A 27,942-nucleotide genomic window follows, 5' to 3' on the forward strand; every position below is an offset into this window, starting at 1 on the left:
GTGTAAGGATGCTCGAAGAGGCCATGTTGCAAGGGCTGAAGCTAACTTGTTTCATCAGCGGATTAGAAAGGGCAGCTGGCTAGCCTATGACCTCCTGCAGCTATGCAGCTAAGTGAGGGAGGCCCAGAGGGCTACAGTGATTTGTTTTGTGGTTTCTCACAGCAAATCACCTCTTGGGCTCAGAACTTGGGTGTCAAGACTCATCTCAAACACACTTTTTCTGTTGGTATTGCTATTGCCTGAAAAATTACCAGTGCTTGAAAAACAATGCTCAGAACTGCAACCACAGCAGTGGGGCTGGCACAGACACGGAAAAGCAACCTGAGACACTCTAGAAAAGTACCTATGTCCTGAACTACTAGCAAAACAGAATTAATAATATATGAACGTGTGGTTTGCTGCAAGAGAAGGATGAAGGACGGCTTTTCAGCTAGCAGCTCAGCAACTGCACTGGGGAGAAGGAAGGAAGGAAGCTATGAAGTTCATTTTGATTTATGCCCTGTGAAATCTCCTGTACTTTGTACATGTGTTTATTTCACACAGGCTACAGCCTTCTGGACTATTTCACTTGATTTTATGTAAAAGTTGCATTTATACCTTTGTGTGCTGTATATAAAGATGTAATATGGCAGGAGGTATATCAAACACAGAGATACAGAGAACCTGAGGGGGTTGTTTGGCTTTTTTGGTGCCAACACAGCCTTACTCAGCCACCTACGTAATTCAGCCTAGCTCACTGTTTTAACAAACACAAACACAGGGTTGCAACCCTCTACTCTCCCCATCTTCCTCGTCCACATCCCAGGAGGTCTCAGTGGCCGCCAGGGCATGACAAGACAGGTTATAAAGACAAGGCTATGCTATTGCTTGCTGCTCTGAATGAGCCTAAAACCTGTCAAGTGCTTCTGCCATGTAAACCTCTATTTTTCCAAATGGAAAAACAGGGGGGTGGAGGAGGGAGTAGAAAAGGAGAGCTTGTGCCCAGCTAGATCTAGGTGCATTTTTTTCAGTTAACTTCGTTTCTTCTTTTCGTTTCAAAAGAATTATGAAATGCTGCTGCTGTCCAAAAATAGTGAACTAGGGCTTGACATATGTACCACCCACAAAGTTACATTTGGACTCAGGATCAACATTTTGGAAAACCGGGCCAACTTGCACCGGGAGCCAAAAGAGATGTCAGAACGAAAGAAGTAGGACTGACATGATGTTACTCATATGCTAACTGGAATCTGCTCTAAATCTGCTCTAAATACATGGCGAAAAAATAACCAGAAGCTGCTAAATGCACAAGACAATCTATGGAGGAAGTTTCCTACAGTGCTCAGGTCATTGGCAGTGCTTTAGGTACTCTTTAAATAAAAGATTATCAAAGTTACCTGCATATTGCTGGGTCAGAACTTGAAAAACTGGTCAGCTCCCAAATACAGATTTCAGAGCCAAAATCCTCGATAATTTCTTACATGTGTTATGCATTCTCCTGCCATATAATTTGTTCTTAAAATGGGCCTTTGGAAAGCACGCACAAATTCATGTAAGAGTAGAAGTTGTTGATGACCAAAACCAAAATCCACATTATATTTTCTTTTACAGCAAACCGCATAAGGTTACTGGTCATGAAAAGTATTGCGTTGGCATCTTCAGGCACAACAGATGGTGGTGAAAATACAATCTACCCTGACCTGGAAGGCTCAGTCCTGTGAACAACAGGGGAATCCAGACTCTGTGCTCTGCTTTTCCACAGCACTTGGCTTTAGAAAGTTTGTCTGTATTTCACATCTCTGCTAGTGACACCTAATAGTAAACTGAGAATTAAACCTAAGGAAGAGCAAAAAAACAAATCGTCATCAAAGGGCTTTAGCTTGAAGCATAGAGCAAAACCCACTTGTGGCAAGCAAGCAAGAAAAAGCACTATGGCTTCAGAAATGTCCTAGTTCATACTGAGTACAAGGATGAAGGCTCTCTTTTGAGACAGGTTCGTGGATTTGGTGTATTTCTAGCACTGCTTTGCTACCACTCTGTAAAAAAAAAACCACCCCAAACCCAGAACCATCCCCAAACACCCCCCCCCCAACCCCCCCCAGTAAAACTGCCCCAGCTAACCAACCAAACTCCCTTCCCCCAAGCTCAACTTTCTTTGGTCATACCAACAGAAAACCAGATTTTAATCTCTGAGCAACACAAAACTTGATAGAAACTGGTTTTTTTTTTTCTCCTCCCACACAAGGAATCAGTGGATTGGATAACCCTTTGGATAGCAGAGCTTAAATCATCAACGCAAAAGGAACTGTTTATCTGTACTGTCTGTTGAACTACAGGCATCAAACAAGTATAAGTGCATGCTTACTACCAAGAAAAGATGTGTAGCGCAGGTTAGGCACAGAGCCACTGAAAATTATGCAATTTATGTCTCAATCCAGCCATAATTTTTTAAAAAATGTCCTTACACATACGTGCTTGTGCAGAGTCAAGATCTCTAAATCCAGACAGCTCTGTCTGATACTAAGTATCCTCCGGGTAGGTTAGCTTTAATGTTGCAGTGTCTCTGTATCTTTCCCATATTACCCATCTGATATATACTTTAATGAGGCAAAACTATGATAAACAACGATAATAAAAGCACACAAACTATAGTAACATTTGTTAAGAGAAAAGATGATGGCAAGCCCAAATCAATTAAAGATGACCGATGCATGTGCACATATGCACAAAACAGTTTTTAGGGAAAGATCTACTCTAAACCAAGATACTCTCACAGGGTTTCTTTCAGGTAAAGAGGAAAACATAAAAGTTTTAAAACATGCGGCTTTCCCATAAAATTCAGAAACCCCTTCTTCTGAACCTGAAACTGTATAATGCTTCATTTTGCAAATCCCAGTTCTATCTACCCATCTACAAATTAAATTAAAAAAAATAAAAAAAATCAAAGTATCTCAGCATGATTTGTACACACATATGATTTCTGGCTTAGTCAAATCTGACTGGTACATGAGCTCTGGACCTCCAGAGAGCCTTCGCTGTCACGTACAGTCCTAAGACAGAGTCTGGACTTTGGGGAGGATGTATCCCCTGGCACCACATACTCCTGTGGAAGTAATTCCTAAGGAAAGCAAACTGTTCATCTTGGCCAGCCCATTTTAAAGATTCAAGCACCAGCATCTTCTCTCAGGCACTTCCTGGAGTGTGCATTCCTGGAGTCCATTCACCTCTAATGAAGCATTAAAAGAAAGTGGTGGAAGAAAAGTCAGGGAGAGGGTGGCCAAGGATCTAGAGAGGTCCTTGCCCCAAATAAAGGACAAATCAGGAAAAAAATTAACTGAGGGTATTTATAAGCACTCTCCCTTGCTGCTTTTGTTCTCAGGAGCCTGGGAGGGACAGAGCAAGTGTACTGTGAGCGCTTTTATTCACTGTTTGTGACCAGCTGAGCTTCCACTACCGAGTGACAGAAACAGTGCGCAGATACTGCAGCTGCACATCAAGTGGATCCATGTTCTGCAACAGTCTCACCAGGCCAAGTCTTTTTTTTTTTTCCCAGTGAATCTGCTGTCTTGAGCACTCCTTAAAATTTACTTCATCTCTTCTACTTTTAAAAGACAAACAGGAAGGTTTGTCAGCAATTTTCTCTGGAGATAGAGTGCTAAGGGAAGTGGGCTGTTAACACCCTATGGGCTTAATGCACTGTGATGGACAGAAGAACCGTTTGTAAATTCACAATTTGCTGTACTTGTTAAAAGGATGTGGTGAGGCATGGGAGAAAGACTGCATGTTAACCTCACAGTGCTTGCTCCACACTTGCTAGCTGGGATCATCTGGAAGGAAAGGAGATTGGTGTTAAGGAGGAATCATGAAGCAAACTTCTGGGAAAGGTCGCTGTAGTGTAGGGAGCAGGCAGTGAGACACAGCAAGCAGGGACCTCACCATCCCACAGCACTGCTGGAAACTACTCCGAGGAGCAAGAGGCCTCCTCTCAGCCAGGAGCAGAGCCATAAGTCAGTCCTGGGTGGCAATGGAAAGAAAGAGGATTTCCTAGGGGCCCAGCCAAGCTTATGTCAAATTTGTGTAGCTGGGGAAGCCAGAGAAAGCAGGAGCAGGGGAAGAGACTTCACCTTACCAGGAGGAAGAGTTGTTTTTGCTTGGGTTTTCAGATTGAAGATTACCTCATTTCATTTTAGTTTCTTTCTGATGAAACACACTGGGAGCCTTTTGTTTGCCATTGCACATGCAGCGCCTGATCTTGTGCCAAGGCAAAGCCCAAGCGGAGGTGCACAGCCGTGCAGGGACAGGCCTGAGGCGCACTGCTTCCAGAAAGAGAGCTCCTGCAGGACATGACTCAGACCAACCTCATTCTTCTTGTGCTCACTTGGCCCCAGAGAGGCCATTTACAAAGGGCTTTACCCCAGACTTAAGTTTTCTCTTTTGTTGCAGCACTATTACGTTCTTGTTTCTGCTTTCTCCTGCCCCGAAGACACTGGCTCAGCTCCTGTGGCATGTGTGCACTTGGGGAAAACAGAGCCATTTGTCACTGTCAGGAGACGTGCTGTACGCAGCAGGTCAGCTCTCACCTCCCGCTGCTCCTGCAGCAAGGGCTGCAAATCTTGAAAAGATGCATAACATGCACATTGCAAACAGCCATTCATCATTGCAGAGCTGTGCCCCAGACACCCAGGCACAACCCAGCAAGCTGCTCTGGTTGCGTGCACTCAAAGAGGCACGTCCCGTCCCGCTCCCAGCTACCTCACGATGAGAGACAGGAGCAAAGACATAAAAAGCAAGGCAAGTGGCCATGGATTATGGTTTCTGCTGCAAAAATGATATCCTATCTCTCCCTCCTCCAGAAAGGCCCAGTGCTACAAAGGTGGCCCATAATCATTAAATTATGAAAATGTAAGTTGCTGGGAGGAAATTAATACCAGGCATGATTGGGAAAAAGGCTGCTTTCTTGTGAAGTAATTATGAAATTAAAATTTGATCTCTCCCTGGCGATTGTACAAAGGATATGGCTGAGGTCTTGAACACAACAATACAGCCAGGATTTCAACAGAAGAAGCACAGAAGGTTTCACTAGACAAAAAAAGCTCAATTAAAAAAGGTGGGGGCCTGGGGGGGGAGAGAGAAAGGATGACTTTTTGTAAATTACATGAATTTGGCTAAAAGGCGCAATCGAGCAGGTTACAGCACAGGGTTTGCAGACTTCCAATTACTTTTTACAAGTTGGAATCAAGCTGTTAGGAAACGCAGCTTATCTGAATAAGACTAATAATGCTAAGCTAATTAGACCCGTAGGCATTAGCCAGCAGATAAATTCAGGCTGAAAAGAGGGACACTGTCACTTTAAATACTGCCTTGGGATCGGTGGAAAAGCTAATGAGGAGTGTCAGTTGGGGCTGTTTTATTAGGTGGTTCTCCAGAGAATATAGCCCGAGGTTTCTGCAGCAGGGCTTCTGTGCTTGATTCAATAAATCAATTTATATTAAAGGGGGGCGCAGTGTGGGCGCCTCCTCCATAAAGCATTTCTGTGGCATTTCTCAATCTGCTCAGGCACTCCTCGGGCAGGCTACCTGAACATGCTGTCAAAGGACATCGAGCCCAGCAATAAAGAATGAGATAGCGGCTGCATTGGCAATATTTGTTCAAATCAGCTCGCGCATTACCAAGCAAAACATGTACATTGGCTCTCACTGGGGTATTCTGGATCCCCAATAAGTGATTAATGAGAGCCTGGTTTTTGTGAGCCAGAGTCTGAACCGCAGACGGCAAGGCGAGCTGCACAATAAAAGCAAAAGGCAACCATCCCAAACGAAATAAAATGGCTTGAAAAGTGAAGTTGCTTTTTTAATCAGATGCTTAGAGGCTGAAAGACATTCCCCGTTGGAAAGAAAAGGGTGAGCGCAGAGCAGGCTGGCAGCTTTCCAGGCAGTGGACAATATTGACTCTAGAATAAAATGGGTTTTGCTTAGCGCTCGCCCCAGGGCACCAGCCTCCCTGCTTCGGAATAAATCATGCGGGCGGGCGATTCCCTGGCATGGGCTGGCCCTCAGGTGGCTAACGGTGTGCCACAGCACTACCTGGCCAGACACACGGACGCGGAGCTGGCGAGGGCTCTGCCGCCGCCGCGTGTATAGCACACGCAGAGGCAGTGCCCAGTTCCTCCACTCGCTGCTGCCTTGGGCTTCAGCCCATGATGTGTGGTGGGTACTACACCAGCTCGGACCATTTCTGATGGGATGCAGCTCAACCCTGCGCACTCTGGGAGGGCAAAGGAAGCTGCCGGCAAACCAGGTCAAAAAATGGACTTGTTATCTAGGGCTCTTTTGCCACCCTACAATCAAGTCAAAAAGCTAGAGCTCTGATCGGGAAACAAGCCTTGAAAGAATTCCACTTCAATGTGAGCAGCAGAAAGGCCACTGTCTGCGTTCCAAGGAGGAGCAAAAAATTAACTTTGAAACCACAAAAGCTGATGCCAGTTGGTAGTGCCTTCTGGATGCCTTTGGTTGAGTGCAGCACTGTACGGCTCCTGCAGCGCCGCAGGAGGCTGAGAGGGGAACCCTGGAAGGAGCCATTGGGCCAGTGAGGGACACAGAAAACCAGGTTTTGGGAAGGTGTCTAGAATATAGTCACAGCAAAGTAGTTCAAAATTGTTCACGTTGGATTTACCCACAGGTAAAGAAAACCTGACCAACCTTGTCTTAACTTTTAAATAAAAGGCAGAGACAGAGAATATTAATTCTGTGCAGTCCTTTAAAGGAGCAGTTATCATCAGGCCTGCTCCCCTCCCCATATTCCTAAGTCAGGCTACCTGCACCTCTTTTTAGCGCTGGCAGCACTTTGCTTACGTGGCCACTGAGTCTTCCCTGATGTTTCTGTTGCCAGGACTTGTCAAAGCCACGAGAACTACCCTCTCACCAATACATGTTTAACCTCTGCAAGCCATGGGCCTGAAAACCCCAGCCCAGAGACCCAGCTGTGAAAGACTGTCAGTAACACAGATGTCTGCCAGCAAATTATGGCTCGAGACAGCTTGGAGGCTTTTTCAGCAGGAGACACAGCTCTTAAGATGCCTTGCCAGCTACAGTACGCGTTTTGCAATGGTTGCTCAACCACAACGCATGTGGGGCGAGGGTGCAGGAGGGGCGGCTCACAGTCAGCTCCCACCTAAATGGGATTTATTTTAGATACATTTAATACAGTGGATTTCTCATCCCAACTGCCACTGCAGAGAAAGGAGAGAGCGTGGGAGAGCCAGAGGGAGAAGGGAAAGGCTGGTCTCAAAGCAGTTACATGCAGCCTGGACTAGTGATGCGGTACACATTGCTGGATCAGTGGTTGTCCTAATGCTGTGGGGAAACTTGGCAGCTCTGCTACCACTGTGGGCTGTTGAGACAAAGCCAGTGTGGAAACTTCACATAAAAAAAAAAAAAAAAAAAAAAGAAAGAAAGAAAGAAAAAGCAAAAAGAAAAAAAAAGGCCAAATGCATTATGACAGACCCAAAGACAATAACCTTTTGTAATCCAAACAAGCTGGGCAAGCCAAGCCATTGTTGAGAATCTGAAAAGCTCCAGAGCACAGGAGAAGAGTAAAAATGAAGGGGGGAAAAAAAAAAAAAGTCATACAGCTTCTAATAGAAAACACAGAAAGTGTCCTGAATTTTAACATAAACCAGTTCATTTTCCTGAGGAAACATCAGAGCAGAGAGAGTTTTACACCCTCTCACTAAACGATTCAGTAATTAAGTGTAACAGTGGCTGTTTCTTCCTAACACCACCTGTACCTCTCTACATGTATGTGCAAATGTCAACACACAGTGAAGTGGCTGACCAAAAAAAGGTTCAGACAATTGATCTTCCGCATTTTAAGTGATAAAAGCTTGGCAGTGTTGTAGTGTATCAAGCTCTGGCTGGCCAAAGCTCCATCTGACGTTCTCTTGAAAAGGAATATATATGCTAATTTATTCTCCATGATAGATATTGTCCTTAGAAACAAATGCAGAACAGAGATTCTGTCCTTGGCCTCTGTGTCCTGATGCATCAGTTAAATCTAGGAATTAGTAAGGGAAGAAAATAGAAGCAAAACACTTGAACTGGAAAATGACGACTGTGAAACACCAGCCACTTCAAAGCATCACCTCTGAGGGTGCACCAAGCTGGAAATCTAATGTCTTGTCCACAATCTCAACCATTAAAATTGACCCAGACTTTTGGATAAATAGAAACAGATTGCTTCTCCTCTGCTTAGGAGATCACTGCACACAATTCTATGGAAAACAAGACTCCTTTGGGCAAACACCCTGCAAAAAGAAATCAATCCTTATTTAGAAGGGCTCTGATTTAGATACATGTATGGCGATAGAGCAATTCACTCACCATTTTATTGTCCTGAGGCCAACAAACTAAGAGGTAGCTGAGGCACTAGCTATGGGATATGGAGCAGCTAAAAGATTCTGATTCTTTTATTCAGGACAAAAACGTAGTCCCCATTTTCCACTTCCAGTGAGGAGTCAAGAGGAACAGCAGGGAGAGGTAGCCTCATCGCAATCTCCACATGTTTCTGCTTGGCACATGCCACCTCTTTCTGGGACAACACTGAGGTAAATTCAGACTTGAATTTTCAAGTCACAGTTTAAGTATTTATTCTGGAATAGCTGCTTACAGCTAGGTGTATTTGTGCTAAACTGGTGGTAATTTTTGTATTGACCATATTAGAATCTGTAACTGGATCAACATGTGTCCTACACTTCAGGAAATTCAGAAAAATTAACAGAAAAATCAACTCTCTTTCCCCCCCTGCTATATGCTATAGTTAACAGACTTCACACACCAGTACTGAAAAATAATACATTGAATCAAATCTACCATACATTTAGACTTACCCAAGCTCTTCTACCTTACTCATTATTCTACATTTAAAATTTGTGTTCCTTCTTATTTATCTGTCTTCTAACGCCAAACAGTATTAGCTATGCAATAACCATTTTGAATAAGGTGAAGTGCTATGCACAGATTCATAAATGAGGTACAAACCGATATACGGAATTATCTCTTTGTTTAATTTTTAACCATTCCAACCATTCCATGTATGCATCCCAATATTCTGCTGGTAATTTTGACTGGAAAAATCACAGTAAGCAGAAATTCCACTGAGCTTTTTGACATGGCTCTCAAGTTCACTTGGAACCTCTAGTGTGCACAAATAGTTATTTTTCCCTCTTCATGCTTTACTTGGTATTTATCAGCACCAAATTTGATCACTGTGATGCCCCATTCATGTAAATCACTTAATTCTTTGCAGTTCCTCATGGCCCTTCTTGTTTATTAGGAAAAGAGCTATGGTGTCACCTGCCAATGCTACAACTTCAAGCATTTTAACCTCATTTCCTTTCCAAACCACTAGCCAACTGGGGAAATGCAAAACAACTCCCACGAACCTGGAGAAACCGTCTTTGCCTTCCAACCATGATGAAAGAATTCTGCTCTTACCCTCCTGTCAGGAGGCCCATGATACTTCTGTAGCTCTCCTCCAAAGCAGAAGATTTTTTTCCCCCCTTTTTTTTTATTCCAATAGCATCTCACATCTTGAAAAAAAGCTTTTGGAAATCTGCATGAAGCCATTCTTTACTGATGCCTTCAGAGACATCCAGAAGTTTAATAAGAAAACTCCCTTTGCAGAAACTGGGAGAGCGTCTCATGATCTTCCAAATGTTTTGCTGTTTAAGTCCTCAGTTGATCCAATGTTCTCATTCTGTCCCTATTCTTTTGCTCATGCCTGTAGCCTTTTTAAAATGTGAAGTCATCATTCTCAGGGTGAGACTGCATATTCTACTAGCATCTGTTCAAGATGATAGACAATGATGGTTATTCCCAGATTAACATGTTCTGCACAAACACTCCAGATAATATTAAACTTAGATCATTATTCTGCCATTAAAACATCATTATATTTATGGTTTATAAAGCATGGGACAAATCATAAGCATGTGGAGTTGTAGTTGCGTGGGAACATCCAAGCCTCCAAACCTACAAGAAATCAGGCTTTTTAACCCCCTCCATTCTTTCCTTTCCTGAAAGGACATTTGCTATGGATGCTAAAACACAAACAGCATGGAAGTGAAGACCATTTGCATATATGGGGCCTTTGCCTTTATAGGTCACACAAAGAGCCCACAACAGCAAGGATTAGGGCTTCTCTAAGTCAGTGGGAGTCACTTGAGAAGGAGCCTCTTGAACTGAAACAAAACAATGAAGACATTTAGCCAGAGACAAAAAACTCATCGTTCTTCCTGTCTTCACTTCATTAAGTCAATGCTGTTCATTCAAGCCTTTTCATTGTAGGCTGGCTATGACTTTTATTCAGGTGGGCCCATCTCTATAACAATTCCTCAAGGGTTATCCAAATCAGGGGTCAGATACACTGGAGTATGGGAGGCAGCTCTTCCCTTCTGCAAGCATTCCTCAGCATGCAAAGGCATGATGGCCCACTGATCCAGATTCTATAAAAAGCTACTTTCAACATAGGAAAGTTGTTTAGCTTTCAGGAAGATCCCCTGGCGTGTCTTCCCCTTCATGTGTTTGCTCCGCTTTGAGTGCTCACACGTTAAAATGAACTGAGGTCCTGGCTCCAGAGGGAGTTCGACTTATTTAAAATGTTAACTTCTAAAAGAAAAATACATATGAAAGAAGGAAATACCTTTCCCTTCAGTACACAGGCCTACACTTCCACGTTTGATGCAGTTTACACTAATCAAAGACATATACAAAGCAGGCATTGGTTGGGGAGAAGGCTGACCCTGTGCTGAGAAGGACACATTCTTACCAGCCAGTCATGTTGAAGTCACGGTAGAGCATCCTCTTTCCAACTTCCTTGCGCTGCACCCTCCGTGGAAACTCTAAATGTGTGAACTCATTTCCCAGCAAGTGGGGCTGCATGTAAGCCTGTGGGCAGAAACCAAGCCACAGATACTACAAGAACATCATAAAACAAGACATCATCTATTTTTAATGAGGTAGCATTACCATCCCTTCCCGCTCCCTTCTCACACGCATTTCCCCCCCTCCTCTTTTTAAACAAGGAAGATGATGAGCTCTGTTTCAATGAACTATGCGTACATACACCAGTTCTGACACTGCTTGGTGTCCAGCAGCAGCCTTATGGGAAACCATCCTCTTGCCCTCAAAATCCTTCACTTCTCCCTTCTCCTCAACATTTGGGATGTCTAAAGTATGCCTCATCCACTGACCCTGAAGGAGTCTGCAGGGCTTCATAAAACAGAACACATCTCCTTTTATAAGTCAGTGACCTGACTGCAGGGAACAATCAAAGGACGAAGCCATGGAGCAAGCAGAGACTTGGAGGGGTGCATGTGGAGTGAAGCTCAAGCTTTTTTGACTCCCAGTTCAGCTATGACAACAACGCACACAACCTAATATTACTACCACACTTTAGTTGTCACTGCCTTAAAAAAAATGTTCCCTTTTACCTGCTCAGCGTGCTGCACCCGATCACATGTGACACTGCAAATAAACACAAGTTGCAGAGCACTTTATTTTGTTTTCTAAAACCTACTTCCTTCATGCAGAATAGACTTTAAGAAAAGCAGCAGCAGTTTTGTGTCGCAACCACGACTAATGTTTTTGATGGCGTTAACATTCAAATGCCACTGCTGCTGCTGCCCTTTCTGATGTGCTGCTCTGCAGATGCTGGGTGGCTTCTTTGCCAGAGCCCTGCCCGGGGCTCATGCTCTCCAGAGCTGACCGTACTCGAGAGCATGGCGAGGCTCTTTGTCCACTGCACACATTTTTGGTTTGGATTTATACACAGATCACCCGACACGATAGGTTAATCCTAAACATACTGTATTTCTTCCTTCCAAAATAAACCTCCCTCATTTTTTCTTTAGTATTTGCATAAACAAGCCTTTCTCCCTCCTTCCCTCCCCAAAGCCACGTTGTGAGCAAGCTCTTCTGAAGACAGTCAAATTGGCTAGGGAACTGAAAAAAGTTGCGTTTCTTAACCTTTCTGCAGATAACTCTTTTTCCTTATCCAGCCAGTTAAGGCAATAAAGTCTGTCTTATCTCCAGCAGCAGCTGCCATCAGGGCAGACCAAATGAGCTGGCTTTAGTTTGTGGGTTTGTCATAAATCTAGCGCTCATCAAAGGTGAGCGGCAGGAAGCAGTGGAAGCCCTTATTGATCCACCTGGCAGCTATCATGCAGATAGTTCACAATAAAACATTTCCTGCATTTAAGGGCCGAGCCTGCTCCCATTCAATTTAATAGGAGTTGGATCAGGCTCAGCACATCACCACGCTAACCTTCCATCAGCTTGTCCCTGTTCCCGTCGCCAGACATCCTTCCAGAAAACACCTCGAGCTCGCCTGAAACAGGGCTGAGGGAGATTGCTGTATGTAGCCAACAAGATTGGATTCTGCTTTCAAGAGGTGGCTTTCAAGCACGCAAGTGTGATCTTGACATTGCGATCCCTTCCTGGAACAAGAGCTCCATCAAATTCTCTCTCCAGGTACAGTTAAGGGAATTACCTTTTCTTCCTGCAGTGTACAATCAGCCAAGGTAACCTCCCCCACCCAAATATTGTTTTCAAAGACCCTCAAATTGGATCACTGTTCCTCATTACAGAAATGGTTGAGAAGCACTAGTGACTTTTGAGAGGTCTAGCAGTATTAGTCCAGATGAGGCTTTTCACACCTCCAGAACTCTGGATTCTTTATTTAAAAGTACACATAAACTTTTTATCTTTATTTCTTTTCATTCCTGTTGCAAAAAAGATGGAACATCCCTAATGATTTATTTGATGTACTGTTACACACTGACAGCAGAGCGCTGGACTTTTTTTGGTATTTTTTAATTCTTTCTAGTCTATGATATTGTAAACAATGAAGTCAGTCTGCTTTGAAAGTGCAATTCAGTTCACTTTTAAAAACGCACAGCCTATCTTGATTAAATCATTACAAACCACTTCTAGCTAAAGACTACTGTCGCCTGCCTACAAAACAAGTTGTCTTATTTCAAGCAAAAAACCCTCATACCTGACATCAAAATGAAGTTATTTAACCTTTAGATTATGAGATTACTTATTAGGCTGGATCATAAGTCCAGAAGAAAAAAGTTACAGGCTTTTAGCACTTTTCCCCTTGAAAACAAGAATTTCCTTTATTGAAAAGGTAAGGCGATTGGGAGAGACTGCATTTCATAAAGATTTACTCAGATGGAAAGTCTGAGGTCACAAGTGAAATAAGATTAATAAACTGGCAGAGTTACCAGTGGACTGCTAATGTTCAAATAAGATTTCTCTTCCGCAGCCAAGCCTCAATGCTTGATTTACAGTCCAGGGATCTTAACTTGATTCTAATATTTTTGGCGTCAGTGGAACAGAGGGAAAAGAGCAATTTGGAAGCTTCTGATGCCTGTGAGCTGAATTCTTATGTGAAGAAATGGGGATTTTTGTTGGGCTGCCTTTTTTTTTTTTTTTTCATTTTCTGTATTTTTTACCCTTTTCTTTTTAACAGTTATTTTTGATGCTTCACTGGTAATTCTACAGAGAGAAGAATGTTCTACTACAAAACTCAGCTGCAACTTCCAGTTGGGTTTGTTGAGAACTGTTCTCCATTTACTACAAGGCAGGACTCTTGTCCCTGTCCACCCCAATCAAAATGTGCTGGGCAGAAGAATCAGAAAATATAAAAAACCCAACACTTTAAAAATCTACAGATCTTTCAAGTAAATATACAAGCAGACACCATGAAATCCCCTCAAGTGATCAAAGGAGAAAAAAAAAGGTAAGTGAACTGACCAAAAGAATTTGATCTGTGACAAGGAACCATATTTTCCATTTTTTCATTTGTTTAGTCTCGATTTGCAAGAACCTCAGATCAGAAACACCATTCAAAGAACTTAAAATTTAATAAAGAGTGACTACCAAACACTTTCTATATCCTTACGAGATAAGTTCAGACAACATTGTTATTCTGTGTTATGGTACTGGAATATTTTCCATCATTTTTCTTTCAGAAGCTATTGCAGTTTTTTAGCATAAATCTGGCATAGTCTGCATCATGTGTTTTTGGTACCTTGCCATTTTATGGTGTATTTTGTGGCTAGATGTATTACATTCAACATTAGTTGTTTAAAATAGAGCCTGCTTAAGGAAATATTACTCACGTTTCTTTTAAAAGGCCATTTACTTCCTGCTGTGATTCCTGGTGATCAGCAAAGCAAACATGAAATTAAGATAAACCTAGACTTACACACTAGTGTGTCAGTTCATTAGGTGGCAGAGAATACTCTTGTGTATCTTATCATACCTTGATAAGGCCTGCTGATGCCTTTTCCAGCTCCTCCAGTACACACTACTCTGGGACATCACCAGCACTAGTGGTTTCACTGTATTCTGTGTTATTTTCAGAACTGCTGTTTCTGTTGATGTAGCATCAACTGTATCTGACAACTTTATCCTCTTATCATATTGTGCCATCTTCTCCCATATTCTACTATATGGGACTACGGCTCACAACAGCATCCACAGCACAATGTGTCCAGAAGTTTTGCAAATTACTCAGCCATTATCATATGGACACATTTAAGCTAAACAGAGGTTAAAACTAAAGGAGATGGTGGTATAAGGAAAGAGGGAAGTGGAAGCCAAATCCACCCCTGGATTGGTCTCTCCTCTTATGAAAGGGCAGGACCTTTTCCATAAAACCACACATCTCTTTTACCACAGAATTGTGCAATGTGCCAGATGGCCAAAGCAATCCTACGCTGAGTGATGCAGGAGGCCACAAACTATAAGAGAATTAAGACACATCTGACTTGTAATTGAAGCACTGAACTGACATTTAGGAGATCTAGGTTCATTTTCTCTTCAGGCTTGGGTTGCCCAAACATCCTTCAGCAGGTAAGTTAGTATCGCTTAATCCTCACCTCAACAATGAAATAAGAATAGGTCCTCTTTGAACTCAGGCCTGTCTGGGCTCATAAACCTTTGACTGGTGCCAAACACAAAGAGCATCCACGGTTCACTGCCACTGATGGCCATCCAGTCTCTTCTGGGGCACTGCCTGGTTACACACATGGTCACGGTATGCAGTAACACCACGCTGACCTCACATGACATCTTCAAAGTGCAACTTTGATAACATACAGAAATACATCCATCTGCAATACACTCATTCATCATTCATTTTAAACACATTTTCCAAGGGAATAAGTAACAAAATCTATGCCATTTACCGTTGCAATTTAGACTATCATGACTGAAATTAATAGTCTCCTCAGAAGATGAAAGGAAAATTGCCTTTGGCAGTTATTGCCTGTTCAGTGTACCAGGGCAGTTCCCAGTCAATACTGAATTTTGTTTTGCCTCAAGATACACCAATACGGGAAGTCAGGGCTTTCCTGGGGTAGGCGCTGTGTGGAGCTCTCCTGCCACAGTGCTAAAAAGAAAAGACAGACACAAAAAATTCAAAAGAAAAGGAGGCTCATGAATGCCTGCCAATGGAAGGGAAGCAGTATGGTGCACCGAACCTCTACAGAAGCTGAAAGACCGAGGGAATACTGGTGCAAGACTTTCACACCTTAAATCTTAAGAAGTGGTCTCTGACTGAAGGATTGATTGCCTTCTGCAATACTCCTGCAAGTCCCCTGACACAGAAGTCTGCCTCTGCCATATGGCCTGCCTGAAATCTGCAGCTGTATGCTGTCCTTCTTCTGCAAAAAAAGAGGGTGCAGGTAGAGACAGAGGGATGACCATGCCCAGGGCTGCTCAAAAGTCAGAATGACTGGGTAGTCACCTTGTTCTTTTGAGGTTGCCATGCCAGAGGCCTATGCCCAAGGCCATTCTTGGATACTTGGCAATAAACTTGCATTAAAGTGGGAGCTGGATAGGAAAACACATTTGTTTTCCCCTGCCCAGTTACTCAACCAGTACTAGCTGAAGCACAGTTTTGTCTAAGACTAGGCTGGAGGACTTGATATAGCAATGCTCACATGACCTGAACAACTCATTATCCTGCACATGGGATAATTGCACATGGAAATTGGGCCCTAGAAAAGAGGACTTAAACCAACATCCTCTGTGGCCAAAGCAATCAAATAGGCACTAAAGACAGAGGAAAGCTCCTTTGCCCTGGCTGTGCTAACAGTGTCTACTGCACAGGGAATCAACATTGTAGCCCATAGGCTGTAAATCCATACCCTCCCTTTGCCTGTGCAGTAACTTCGCCACACTGAACAGTATCTCTGCATTTACCAAGTAAAATATTAATGCTAAAATGATTAAGTGATTTTCTTCCTATTGTGCAGGAAGAGCAGTGGCAGTACAACATGTTTGAAACAAAGAAACTCAGCTTTAACTGCAAATAAGAAAATAAATCCAAAGTAGGTTGCAGATAAGAACAGCAGAAGAGAGATGCTGATGGTGCAATAGACTGATAGCAGAACCTGGGGACAGCCAAGGTGAGTAAGGAAAATTATTTGGGATCTACTCAGCAAGACAGATGCAACCTTTGGAGTGTAATGTTTATGCCAACCTTGTAAGAAATTTGGAGTCATCTTTTTTATTTTTAAACACTAGAGTAAAAATGTTATTTACAGAATGTTATGTTTGAAATTATCTCTAATTTTGTTTCACGCTCATGCTGTCTTGCATGTATTTTCTTTGAACATGATATCCATGGCCCTGGCATATTTGTTACACACAGAATTAAAATAAACAAAGGTAAAGGAATTTTCCAAAGGGAACAGCAGAAATGCTTTTCAGATCAGCTGCTGTTTTCAAATATAAGTCAGAAAGGACATCAAAAGAGAAGAAAATCCCTTGTAGGCAATGCTTTATCTTGTATTTCCTACAGAAGTAGCAGACTCCCTAGATACTAAAGATACCTTTTATTTTAAAGGCAAACAAATTACTTTAAATGTAACTGAACTGTAAATATTTATTAGGCCTCTTTTCCATTTGGTTCTCTGAATAAGAATACTCCCAAAGCAGTATTTCCTCTAAAATTTTCAGCTTCAAGCGAGTGAACCTGACTAAAAATCAATCGTGACAAGTGTGGAAACATTTACAATTTTTCTTTAAAACCTTCCACCTCTGCCTTCAACCACCGGCATTTTGCCTAGTTTCAAACCACAGTGTTTGGGCCAGGCTGAAGGTAAGAGACACCTTAAGACCGGGGAACACCACTAGCTTTGGCCTGTCCACCTCACGTCAGGCAAAGCTGACAGTGAGCCTGCCTTGGCTTAAGCTTGAATTTCTAAGAGGAAAAAGCAGGAGGCCAGAAGAAGCACACACACGAAAAAAATAAAAATAAAAAAATAATCTCTTGGCCATGTTAGGAATGACATTTTGACAAACAGCCAACCAACTGGGTTGACCTCGGTACCGGGGAAGATCATGGAACGGTTTGTCTTGAGAGCACTCACATGGCAAGTCCAGGATAATAAGGGGATCAGGCCCAGTCAGCATGGGTTTACGAAAGGCAGGTCCTGCTTGACCAACCTGATCTCCTCCTATGACCAGGTGACCCGCCTAGTGGATGAGGGAAAGGCTGTGGATGTTGTCTACCTGGACTTCAGCAAGGCCTTTGACACTGTCTCTCATGGCATACTCCTTGAGAAGCTGCTGTCTCATGGCTTGGACAAGCGTACTGTTCACTGGGTGAAAAACTGGCTGGATGGACGAGCGCAGAGGGTTGTGGTGAATGGGGTGAAATCCAGCTGGCGACGGGTCACAAGTGGTGTTCCTCAGGGCTCAGTATTGGGCCCCGTTCTGTTTAACATCTTTATCAATGATTTGGATGAGGGGATTGAGTGCACCCTCAGCAAGTTTGCGGATGACACCAAGCTGGGAGGCAGGGTCGATCTACCTGAGGGTAGGGAGGCTCTACAGAGAGATCTGGACAGGCTGGATCGATGGGCTGAGGCCAGTCGTATGAGGTTCAACAAGGCCAAGTGCCGGGTCCTGCACTTCGGTTGCAGTAACCCCATGCAGCGCTACAGGGGAAGAGTGGCTGGAAAGCTGCCCGGCAGAGAAAGACCTGGGTGTGCTGGTTGACAGCCGGCTGAATATGAGCCGGCAGTGTGCCCAGGTGGCCAAGAAGGCCAACAGCATGCTGGCTTGTATCAGAAATAATGTGGCCAGCAGGAGCAGGGAGGTGATCATCCCCCTGTACTGGGCACTGGTGAGGCCGCATCTCGAGTCCTGTGTTCAGTTTTGGGCCCCTCACTGCAGGAAAGACATGGAGGTGCTGGAGCGTGTCCAGAGAAGGGCAACCAAGTTGGTGAGGGGCCTGGAGCACAAGTCTGATGAGGAGCAGCTGAGGGAGCTGGGGCTGTTTAGTCTGGAGAAGAGGAGGCTGAGGGGAGACCTTATCACTCCCTACAACTACCTGAAAGGGGGGTGTAGTGAGGTGGGGGTTGGTCTCTTCTGTCAGGTGGCTGGAGATAGGACGAAAGGAAATGGGCTCAAGCTGCGGCAAGGGAGATTTAGGTTGGATATTAGGAAAAATTTCTTTACTGAGAGGGCTGTCAGACATTGGAATAGGCTGCCCAGGGAAGCAGTTGAGTCACCATCCCTGGAGGTATTTAAAAAAGCACGTAGACAGGGTACTCCATCACATGGTTTAGTAACATGGTTTAGTGGGCATGGATGATGGTTGGACTCGATGATCTTGAAGGTCCTTTCCAACCTAAATGATTCTATGATTCTATAACTTCCACCAACTGATCTGACCATTGATGAAAAACTTAAAAAGTAACAGGATTGTATGCATGAAAAATAACACCATGTATTTTGACTTACGTTTCATGGGCAGTTTATGAGCCAATGCAACTTGGTGTATAAAGCATCCCACATGTCCTCAGCTAGTTACCCTGTTCCAGCTTTATGGGTGCTGCTACACTAAATAAAACTAGTCTTTCTTCACCCATCCTATCCTGCAGCTACTAATGCTCACTGAGATCACCTCTAAGTTAGATATCTTTTCCCTGCTTGAAATACTATTGGCATACTATTAGAGCAAATGAATAACACCCTGCAGTATCATTCACAGGCACACAAAGAGCAGTCTGTGGTATTTTATACTGGCACACAGTAAACACTGGGATAGATTGAAATACCTCTGTGGCTTGTTAGCTCTATGTTTGAGCTCTCACTATTCAACACCAATGAGCTGCTGAAGGTCTGCCCCTGAACAAGGTACAGAAGCCCAGCCATGCTAATCGATGGCCTTCATAGAAGAGATAAGACTCCTTTCATTGGGATTTACACCACCAGGCTTTTCTCCGCATTTGCTGATGGCTAAAAGACATACATGGTCAGTCACTGGTGTTCAGCGGACATGTGGTCCTTCACTGAGCCACAGTAACTCAGCAGCATCTGTCTGAACCTTAGATATTACCAGGCAATGCTTGTCACCAGCAGCACCCGATTTGGTCCTCAGGTCTCTTACCAGATACTGAAGTCGCTGGCGTTCAGTCTCTGGAGTGAATTCTGAAGACATTGGAATGACTTCGCCATTTCGGATTATTATAGCCCTGTAATAGTAATAAAACATCATCAGTACAGGAAAAAAAAAAACCATAAAAAATACCCAGAAAACCACAGAGTATAGTCACACTCTTATTCTCTTCAGAGTCACACTAAAATAAAGCCATTTCTTTTCTACTGAAGTTGTCAGCAGAACAGGATAATAATTCCTACCCTGTATCTTTTAAGCTGGATAACAAAGTATATTTGTATATGCCAAGTTCATTTCAGAGCTCACAAAAATATCCAAGCAACAAAGGCAAGAGTTACTTCAGCTGATGTCTACAGGGTATCCCTATTAACTGAAATGCAGACACCCAGAGGAGATGCTGCAGAATCACTGATTGTAGAACAACTCTTTGCAGGTTTTAATCCCAGTTGTGGCTGACGCTGTCTAAGCTACTGCCTTCAAATGACTTATGCAAGCACTTTCCAATTATTGATTGGTCATATGTCATGTCAGAACATTTCTACTCCAACAGCAAATGGAAATGGCAAAGCAAATCCTGTTTAACACAAATTTAACTAGTTACCTGCTGAAAGATGACAGGTAATGGAATGACTATAGATCAGCCAGGAGATTTCACATACACTTCTGCAAATGGCTGAGAGGAAATTCTCTCAAACACCTGCCTGTTGCCTCTTAACAATCTGCTATGCTGCATGCAAAATGCAGTTCGATTCTTTCCTGGTGTAATGCCACTGGCTGAAACACAGTCATGAGAGGGAAGAATTTACCCAGTATTCCTACCGCATTCTGCGGTCATGTATTCACTCACAGAATTGCGTTCTTTTATCTTTCCACTATTTACACAGCTCTGTAAGTATAGTAATGCTTGGTGCTTTCGAAGAGCTGGATGAACTATGTATCATCCCAAAGATTTTAATGCCTGTTTTGGAGCTGTTTCTCAAATATCAGTAGATTAATTCAGTGTTTGGATAGTAGCACTGTGTACCAGCTCTCCTCTTGAATTTGGTGTAGATAAAACAAGCAACTGTCACTTGGATTCCAGTTTCTATATGTTTTAAATTGTTTCCTTTCTGTGATCTTTCATCCTGTTGATGTGGTATTTATGTGCTAGCTTACTTCTCTTGATAATTCGATCAATTTGCTGGCATTGCTTCATGCCAGCTATTCTGATGGCACTGTAATGCAACCACCAAACACGGTAGCACGTGAAAACTGAAAACTTAACCTCTAAATTCAAAACACAGGCATCTCGAGAAAACCAGCCTGGGTACAAATCAGCTTTGTAAAATTAGTAGCACTGGATAACTTTCCAAGTCTTCTGGATATGATACTGGACTAAAATTGTCTCCAAATGATCATCTACTATTGCTAGTATGCAAAAGAAAGGAGCATTATCAAAGAGGAAAGGAACTGGTCACATTTCTGAGGTTCATGTGGCAAACAACAGACAGGTATAGGATGGTGCTACAATGGGAGAGGTGGAAAAAGGCTGTAGTGATGAGGGGAAAACAGCTCTGCTTTGACAGACAACAAATTTACTGCTCCTGCACTTCCAGCTCTCCCTTGCAAATAATCCTGTGTAGAAATTAGAGGTGGCAGCAGTGCAACATACATACTGAAGGCTCCCACTGGCCCTCCACTGCTACAATTAAAAACAATATTGTGTGCTTGAAACGACACAGACATGGTGGTTGTAACTCATTACTTTCTTAAGAGAAATTTCTGCAGAATTTTTGATGGAATTTTTTCCCCTTTATGGGATCTGAATACATTACAGGCTTACAAAAATGCCAGTCCAATTAAAAATAATAAAGGTTTGCTGAAAATTTTTCTTTTGGATTTCTGAGACAGACATTTAAAAATGAATTAAGAACTCTACCACCTCTTTTCTGCAACAACACCTTTGCTTTTATTTTTGCAATTCCTAAGGTATTCGGCAGCTTTGAACCAGACTCATTTACTCAAAGACAGTGGGCAGTTTTTATAACCTTTTCATATGTAACTTGACTCACTTAAGTAGGCCGCCTTTTAAGGGGACTGTGGGTTTACTATAGAGCAAGTACTCTGGCAACAGTCTAGACTAGACTGATCAAAGGAGCTGATAAGACACAAACCAAATTTTACACACTAGTTTAAGAGAGTCATAAGGGATCTACTGATCTTGTGCTTGTCTGAGAGAGCTAATATAAAAACACACATTGATATAACTGCTGGTGCATCAGGCTAATTTTCTAATTATTCTTTGCTTCCCCTTTAATCACCATTTCACAGGAAATCCGTATTTTAAAGACCACTCAGATCAGTCTGGGGTTCACCTTTTTTCTTTGTGCACACCGACATACTTCCTATATATGTTGATAGCTATCATTCTCACTTCTACGGGTAGAATTGGGCCCTGAGGGACTCACATCATATAAAAAGCAATTCAGAGGCAAGTGGGTCAACCTTTCATGGCTCAACTTATTTTCACTAGAAATTGCAGCCACCTGGGATGAAAAGCACAACCCAGCACACAAAAAAAAAAATCTTTGGAGGGGGGAATTAAAGCAATGCTGTTGATACCTGGTAAAACAGAGCCTCAGTTTTATGTTTTTCATTAATGTTTTCAGCAGTTGGACTTTATTCAACTTGAAAGTTACAGCTGCTCATAAGAGTCAAATGATTTGATCCGAGGAATTAGACAGCTCTAGATATGAGTAACGGGAAGGATGCAGACATATGTGTACAGGTCACCGGTCTGAATTCAACTGTGGTAGGCTCATTACCCTCTTGCCTTTCTGCACCAGATGCTTAGCCATTTCATGAGAGCAAAGGGTATTTCTGACGGCCCAAGTGACAAAAATGGACACATTTGTCCGCCATCTCACTGGAGAGGCTGGGTGCAAAAGCCTGGCTGGGGAGCCACCCTGCTCAGTGGGATTTTCCCGTGATTGAAGAGGTGCCGAATCAGGCCCTAATTGGGTTTGGAGACTGAACTGCCCTTTCCGTGACCCCACAGTGACAGAGCTGCCAAGCACCGACTGAAGGCTTTTCCCACTGAGCAACCTCCAGAGCCCTGAATTCGATAGCCCAAAGTCAATAACTGCTCACAGGAAGGGAGCCTGGCTGACGTAGCAGCCGCAAACAGCCCAGCGACTGCTTTTAGAGACCCACTCTATACAGTCCTGCAGGACAATTAATTTTGACTTTATACTTCCTAATGGACTAAGCAGCAACATGGCATCACATGGGCTTTACTGCTTCTACCATGCATGAAAGATGCATGTATGCAATGATATAGTGTTCTGAAAGCATTTAGCTTCTCGCGCACCGTGGAATATGAATGTATTATTTTATACCAGAATACAGCTGTCCTATTAAACTGTCAGAAATAGCTACATAGGAAGCAAGAAGAACTCGATGAGATGCAGTGCCCAGAGAGCATCTGATTCTGCCATGTTTAATAGTGACATTTTAATTTCAGCCACACTGGTGAAACACATTATAGCTGCGCCACAGGGTGAGCCTGCCAAAGGCAGACAGATGATTCATGTTTGCAGGGAACAAGTATGTCAACACTAACCAAATATTCTCTGATGACAAGGTTGCTTCAGACCCACATCAATCATTAATTAATATCACCAATGAAGTAGTAATTAAAAAACAAAAGGTTTTTTTGGCAGGATAGGAAATTGGGAGTCACAGATCTGCGTTGCCCCCCGGTGCATTGTCCTCCACGCTCTGTGGCTCTGATGCCCTCTCCACGCAGCATCATCCACAGCGAGCAAACAAACAGGAGAAACTGCTCTTAAGTCTTGAGGCCACAGAGACCACTAAGTCACTTATTTTGATCCCTTCTAAAAACAAACTATAGATTTCCCTGAGTCCTCTCCCCTCTTTTGAACCCAGCTACCTAACTCCCCACCCACACAAACTACAGGATCGTACTTGCCCTTGCGTTTCACAGATACATGCTCTGCACGACAAGAAAGTATGGTCACTAATCCAGAGCTGGTAAATATTCACAGAAAACAGGAATATATTGGGAAAAAAAGTCCCCAAAACACAGCTGAAGTAGCCTAAAATGGAAGAAACAAAAATGTGATTTTGCATCTCTCTTCTGGCCACTTCACTGAGCATTTTCTGATCCAGAGAAGCCGTGCCCTGCACAACTAAATGTAGAGCAAGTGATGCACCAGTGCATAAGGTGGGACTGGCAGTCACAGCAAATTGTGCAGCAGGCTACATCCACTCAGTCACACGCAAGTGAAAAGAAACACCAGCAGCTTAAAAGGCTGCATGTGAATCTATGGAAACTACTACATTTATCTTTTGGATTGACACAACTGCATAGTCCATGGTGATCAGCTAAATGATCTTTTGAGTATTTCAGCATTCACACAGAACCTTAAGTATATGGTTATTTTCTATATTCAGATTTGATACTTCTAAAACAGTATTTGGTGCTTTAGTGTATATCCCCTTTTAAAATGTGGTGAATGAAGCAACAAAAGGGTAAAAATCTGCCACTGTGTTGTACTGCTGCTCTCGCGCTCAGGATGCAGTAAAAACACTGGTTTAAGGAAAATATCAATATATCAATTGCTCTTGCATTTTTAATATGGTTAAAACAGCTACCTCTCCTTGAATGAAGCAGGGTTTGGGTTTTTTCTTTTTTTTTTTTTTTCCTTCTTTTGTGGAGAACACAATCAACTGAGAATTGCACAGCATCCTTTCTGAGTTTCTTATGAGAAACAAACAGAGGGAAACTCAAACATTTTAGAGGAAGCTATTGTTGGTTACTCTCATTTAACCATACAGAGAAAGAAACACTTTAGTGAACAAGGTCAAGAGTGTAATTTCACTGCTGTCATGGGTCTATTGGGATTCTGGTGTTCAAAACAAAGAGGCATCTCCTACTGTTAGGAGTATTCAGGGGAAACCCTGATTCCATTACACACTTTTTCAGCCAAAAATGATTTGAAACGCAACATTAAACTGCACATTTCTACAACAGAGGATAAAAATCTGGTAAAGGTGACAAAGAGACACCATTCAGAAAACCCTTTTTGACAGCATATATCAATTCCAAGCCACAGGGAGGATGTATCCATTTTGTCAAAAGGTGTTAAGCATTGTGGATTCGGTACAGATGAAGCAGAAGTGTCTGGCCTGTCTGAAGAGGTATTAGAAATGTGTCAATGGAAAAGAAAGAGGGATTAAACTGACAGAAAGAATAAGGCAGGGTTTTATTACATTCAAAGGGGAACCAAGCAGTAGATTTTAATTAGGTGTGTCACAAAATAGCTGAGGAAAAAAAAAAAAGTAAATCCTATAACTATGGAATCAGTCTAGATGGTACTTGTTTACTATGGTAACTAAATGCATATATTTAAAGAAGCCAGGGAAGAGCAACACTAATGTCTGGTGAGCTTCAAACAAGTTTTGTTTATTTACTTTTTCTTAATTGCTAAGAAATAAAAGAAGTGATTATAAAAAGGTTCAAAAAAATGTTTCTCTCCTCTCTAAATGAAGTACTGGAACTTACAGCCATTACAATTACTGATGACTTTTAATACATTCAGCCCTGGCACCTTGGTTTCACTTATTATGAACTGAATTACTGTCCCTTAGTCCCATGCAGACTCATTTCTCAATGTTTCTTTAGAAACCAGGTGAACAAACACCTCACTGCATTGGCATTAATCATGGAACTATAGTGCAAAGCCTTTAAACGGTTTCCTTAATTTTATGAATTAAGGCAGGCTGGGGATAGTGAAACAAACCATTACATAAAATTTAGCTGGCATTAAAACAAGTCCCAGCAATGACATATCCATCATCATAAAACCCAGAGGTGAAACCAGCAACCCTCAGCAACACCAATGGAAAAAAACCCCCGGCTGCCTCCCACCCGTAATACCCAAGAGTATTGCCCCAACTCCTACTCGGCATCGCTACCAAGAAGAAAACAAGCAACAAACCAGGGAGGGGGTAGAGCCAATGAAAACTGCCTCTGTCCTCATCTTCCATCTACTGCCACTCAACAGTCCTGCCACCTGGTTTCTTCACATTTTTCAGCACAAACATCAGGCTGTCCACAGAAAAATTGTGACAGAATAGAAGCACCGGATCATTTTTCTTTCAGCCGAACAAAGCCAATGTTAAGAGGGAACATGCTCTCCCTGCTCGTGGCTCTTCCCATGACAGTATAGTCTCATCGTGTATGCTGTGGTTAAAGCAGGCTGCTCGGACACATTCATTCATCACTTGGGGGAACTTCAGCTCCCTCAAACCAATCAAAGGTGCGAGAACTTGCCTTGTATTACACAAAGGCAGGGTTAAAGTAATTTCCCACAGGAGCATGTTTTGGCATTTCCTGCAGGAACAATGAAGAACCCTCCCAAACTTCTGCTAAGGCCTTTTGCAGAGTGCCAGCCACCCTGGCTGCTCTGAGGGTTAACATCTCGGCAGCACAACCACCAAGTACAGGCCTGCTCCGGCAGGACACCCATCCATCAGGTGTTCCCAGGTATTTCATTCAGGGGCCTCTTTTCACGTCCTCGCACCAGCACAGAGCCAAGTGTGCTACACCTCTCCTGTGGCAACGCGAAAATCTCCTCCTGCCTTTGAAAAGAACCAGGGAAAGAAATTATGAAATCCAGTTCCTGCAAAAAGCCCTGAAAGTCACCTTTCGGAGGCACCTACAAGCACACGAGCTGTTTCTGTGCACACACGTGTAGAGCTTTACGTTGTTTCCAGTTACCCAACGCATTTGTATTTACATTTCTAATGCTTATTTAGTGATTCCTGTGGAGAAGGCCTCTGGGCAAAATGAGGCTGCTGATACATACTCTAAAGCCACTATTCTGGTGGTCTGTTTTTACTAAATGAATTGTATTATTTTTAATAAAGGATCACGAATGGGCAAGTAGAAGCTGTTTCTCAAAGCAAAATATTATAGATTTCCACAGAAGGGCTTACTTCTCATCTACACTAGCACCTGAGCCAGTCAGCGTCTTCCTCACTGCCACCAAAAATAATAAAAATCGGAATTTTTAGAACTGATCTCACGTTCCACCCCATGCATTCAACTAACAACTTAGTAAGCAGCGGTGTCATGGTGCTTAGTTGCTGGCTGGGGTTAAACCATGACAAGCAGTTAAAGGGATTTTCTGCTCCTGGCGGCCTTCCTCTGCCCTATATATTGCATCCAACAGTGAGAAGCACTTGGCCATCACCAACTGTAACTAAATTACTTCAGTTGTTTCTGCATCACTACTCACTCCACAGTTTTAAATTAAATTTAATACTGAGCTTGCAGGTTGTCCACAGACGAGAGAGCTTGGAGAAGACACATTGCCCAGTCATTTCTGACCGCAGGAGCTGCATGCTTCTAGTTCTCAGTGCCTCTTTGGTGAGCTGCAGCACCATTCCCACGGGACTCTCTTGTGCATTCCCTGCTGTAGTTCAGGTCCGCAAGCATATTGCTTGTCTGATGCAATCTAAGTATGGAGTTAATATTAGCAGTTGGCTTTATTAACAGTATTACATTTTAGGGCTAATTATAGACATTATTTTTTTTTTGTACTCCCACCCCATCATTAATGGGATGGCACTGGCTATCTATATGCAATATTTTTGTTTGTTTGTTTAATCAGGAAAGTAACTTCTGCTGTTGAACCAGTGGTGACTTTATATGTTTACCTAGACACTTCTAGTGTTGTCGACTCTGGTTCCAGTAGCACTAAACCAAGAGCCAATGAACTACGCTAAAATGCTCTGTAATTAATTGAGTGTACTTTCCTATTGGTTTACATCTGAACTCACCAATCTTTCAGTGAGCACTTCAGCTGGCAGCTAGGAAGCTATTACAAGCTAGTTTATAGTGAGTTTATAGTGACACTGCTAGCACACAAAAACTGCCTGCCATCAGTTCCAGCATCCTCAGGTTGGAGATTTGCTGCCCTCATGGGATTAATTTTGCCCGTGATGATTTCAGTGTATTCTTCATTTGAACACAGCTAAGTCCAGGGTTGCAATGATGATACACAACCATGCTTCTGTATCATGGCTGAACAACATGCCACCAATTACTCAGGCCGTGCAGGGAAATGAACAAAGAAGTGCAGTCACATCACTGTGGCCAGCTCTGAGCCTCAGGACTGGTATCTGTGGAATCAAAGTCTTTTTCTCTGCTGTCCAGGGTATCACATTCATCTCCAGGACGAGTTACTATGGCAACTAAACCTGGGCTTAGTGGATGAAGGCATTGCTGTGCAAGTCAGTGTTTATTTTGCCAGTAACATGGCTGGGATATGGCTGACCATGTAAGATGGAAGAAGCACAGATTTTTTTTCCCCCCGCTCTTCACTGTCTTACCACTGAGGAAGTCAGAATGACTTTTAGCACCTAAAGCATCACATCTACTTTGATCTCAGCTTTTCTGCTTAATTCAGCGGC

General features: G+C 42.9%; 1 protein-coding gene across 1 annotated transcript in view; it reads right to left on the reverse strand.

Annotated features, from left to right (window-relative positions):
• PPM1H (protein phosphatase, Mg2+/Mn2+ dependent 1H) overlaps nucleotides 1-27,942 on the reverse strand; it is a 144,323-nt gene that overhangs the window by 23,546 nt on the left and 92,835 nt on the right. Inside the window, exons 5-6 of the mRNA XM_069802283.1 lie at nucleotides 19,453-19,537; nucleotides 10,804-10,922 (exon numbers count right to left, since the gene is read on the reverse strand). Coding sequence (XP_069658384.1) covers nucleotides 10,804-10,922; nucleotides 19,453-19,537 — 204 coding nt within the window. The remainder of the gene's footprint in view (nucleotides 1-10,803; nucleotides 10,923-19,452; nucleotides 19,538-27,942) is intronic.

Source organism: Haliaeetus albicilla, chromosome 14, assembly GCF_947461875.1.
Source record: "Haliaeetus albicilla chromosome 14, bHalAlb1.1, whole genome shotgun sequence".
Taxonomy (NCBI): Eukaryota; Metazoa; Chordata; class Aves; order Accipitriformes; family Accipitridae; genus Haliaeetus; species Haliaeetus albicilla.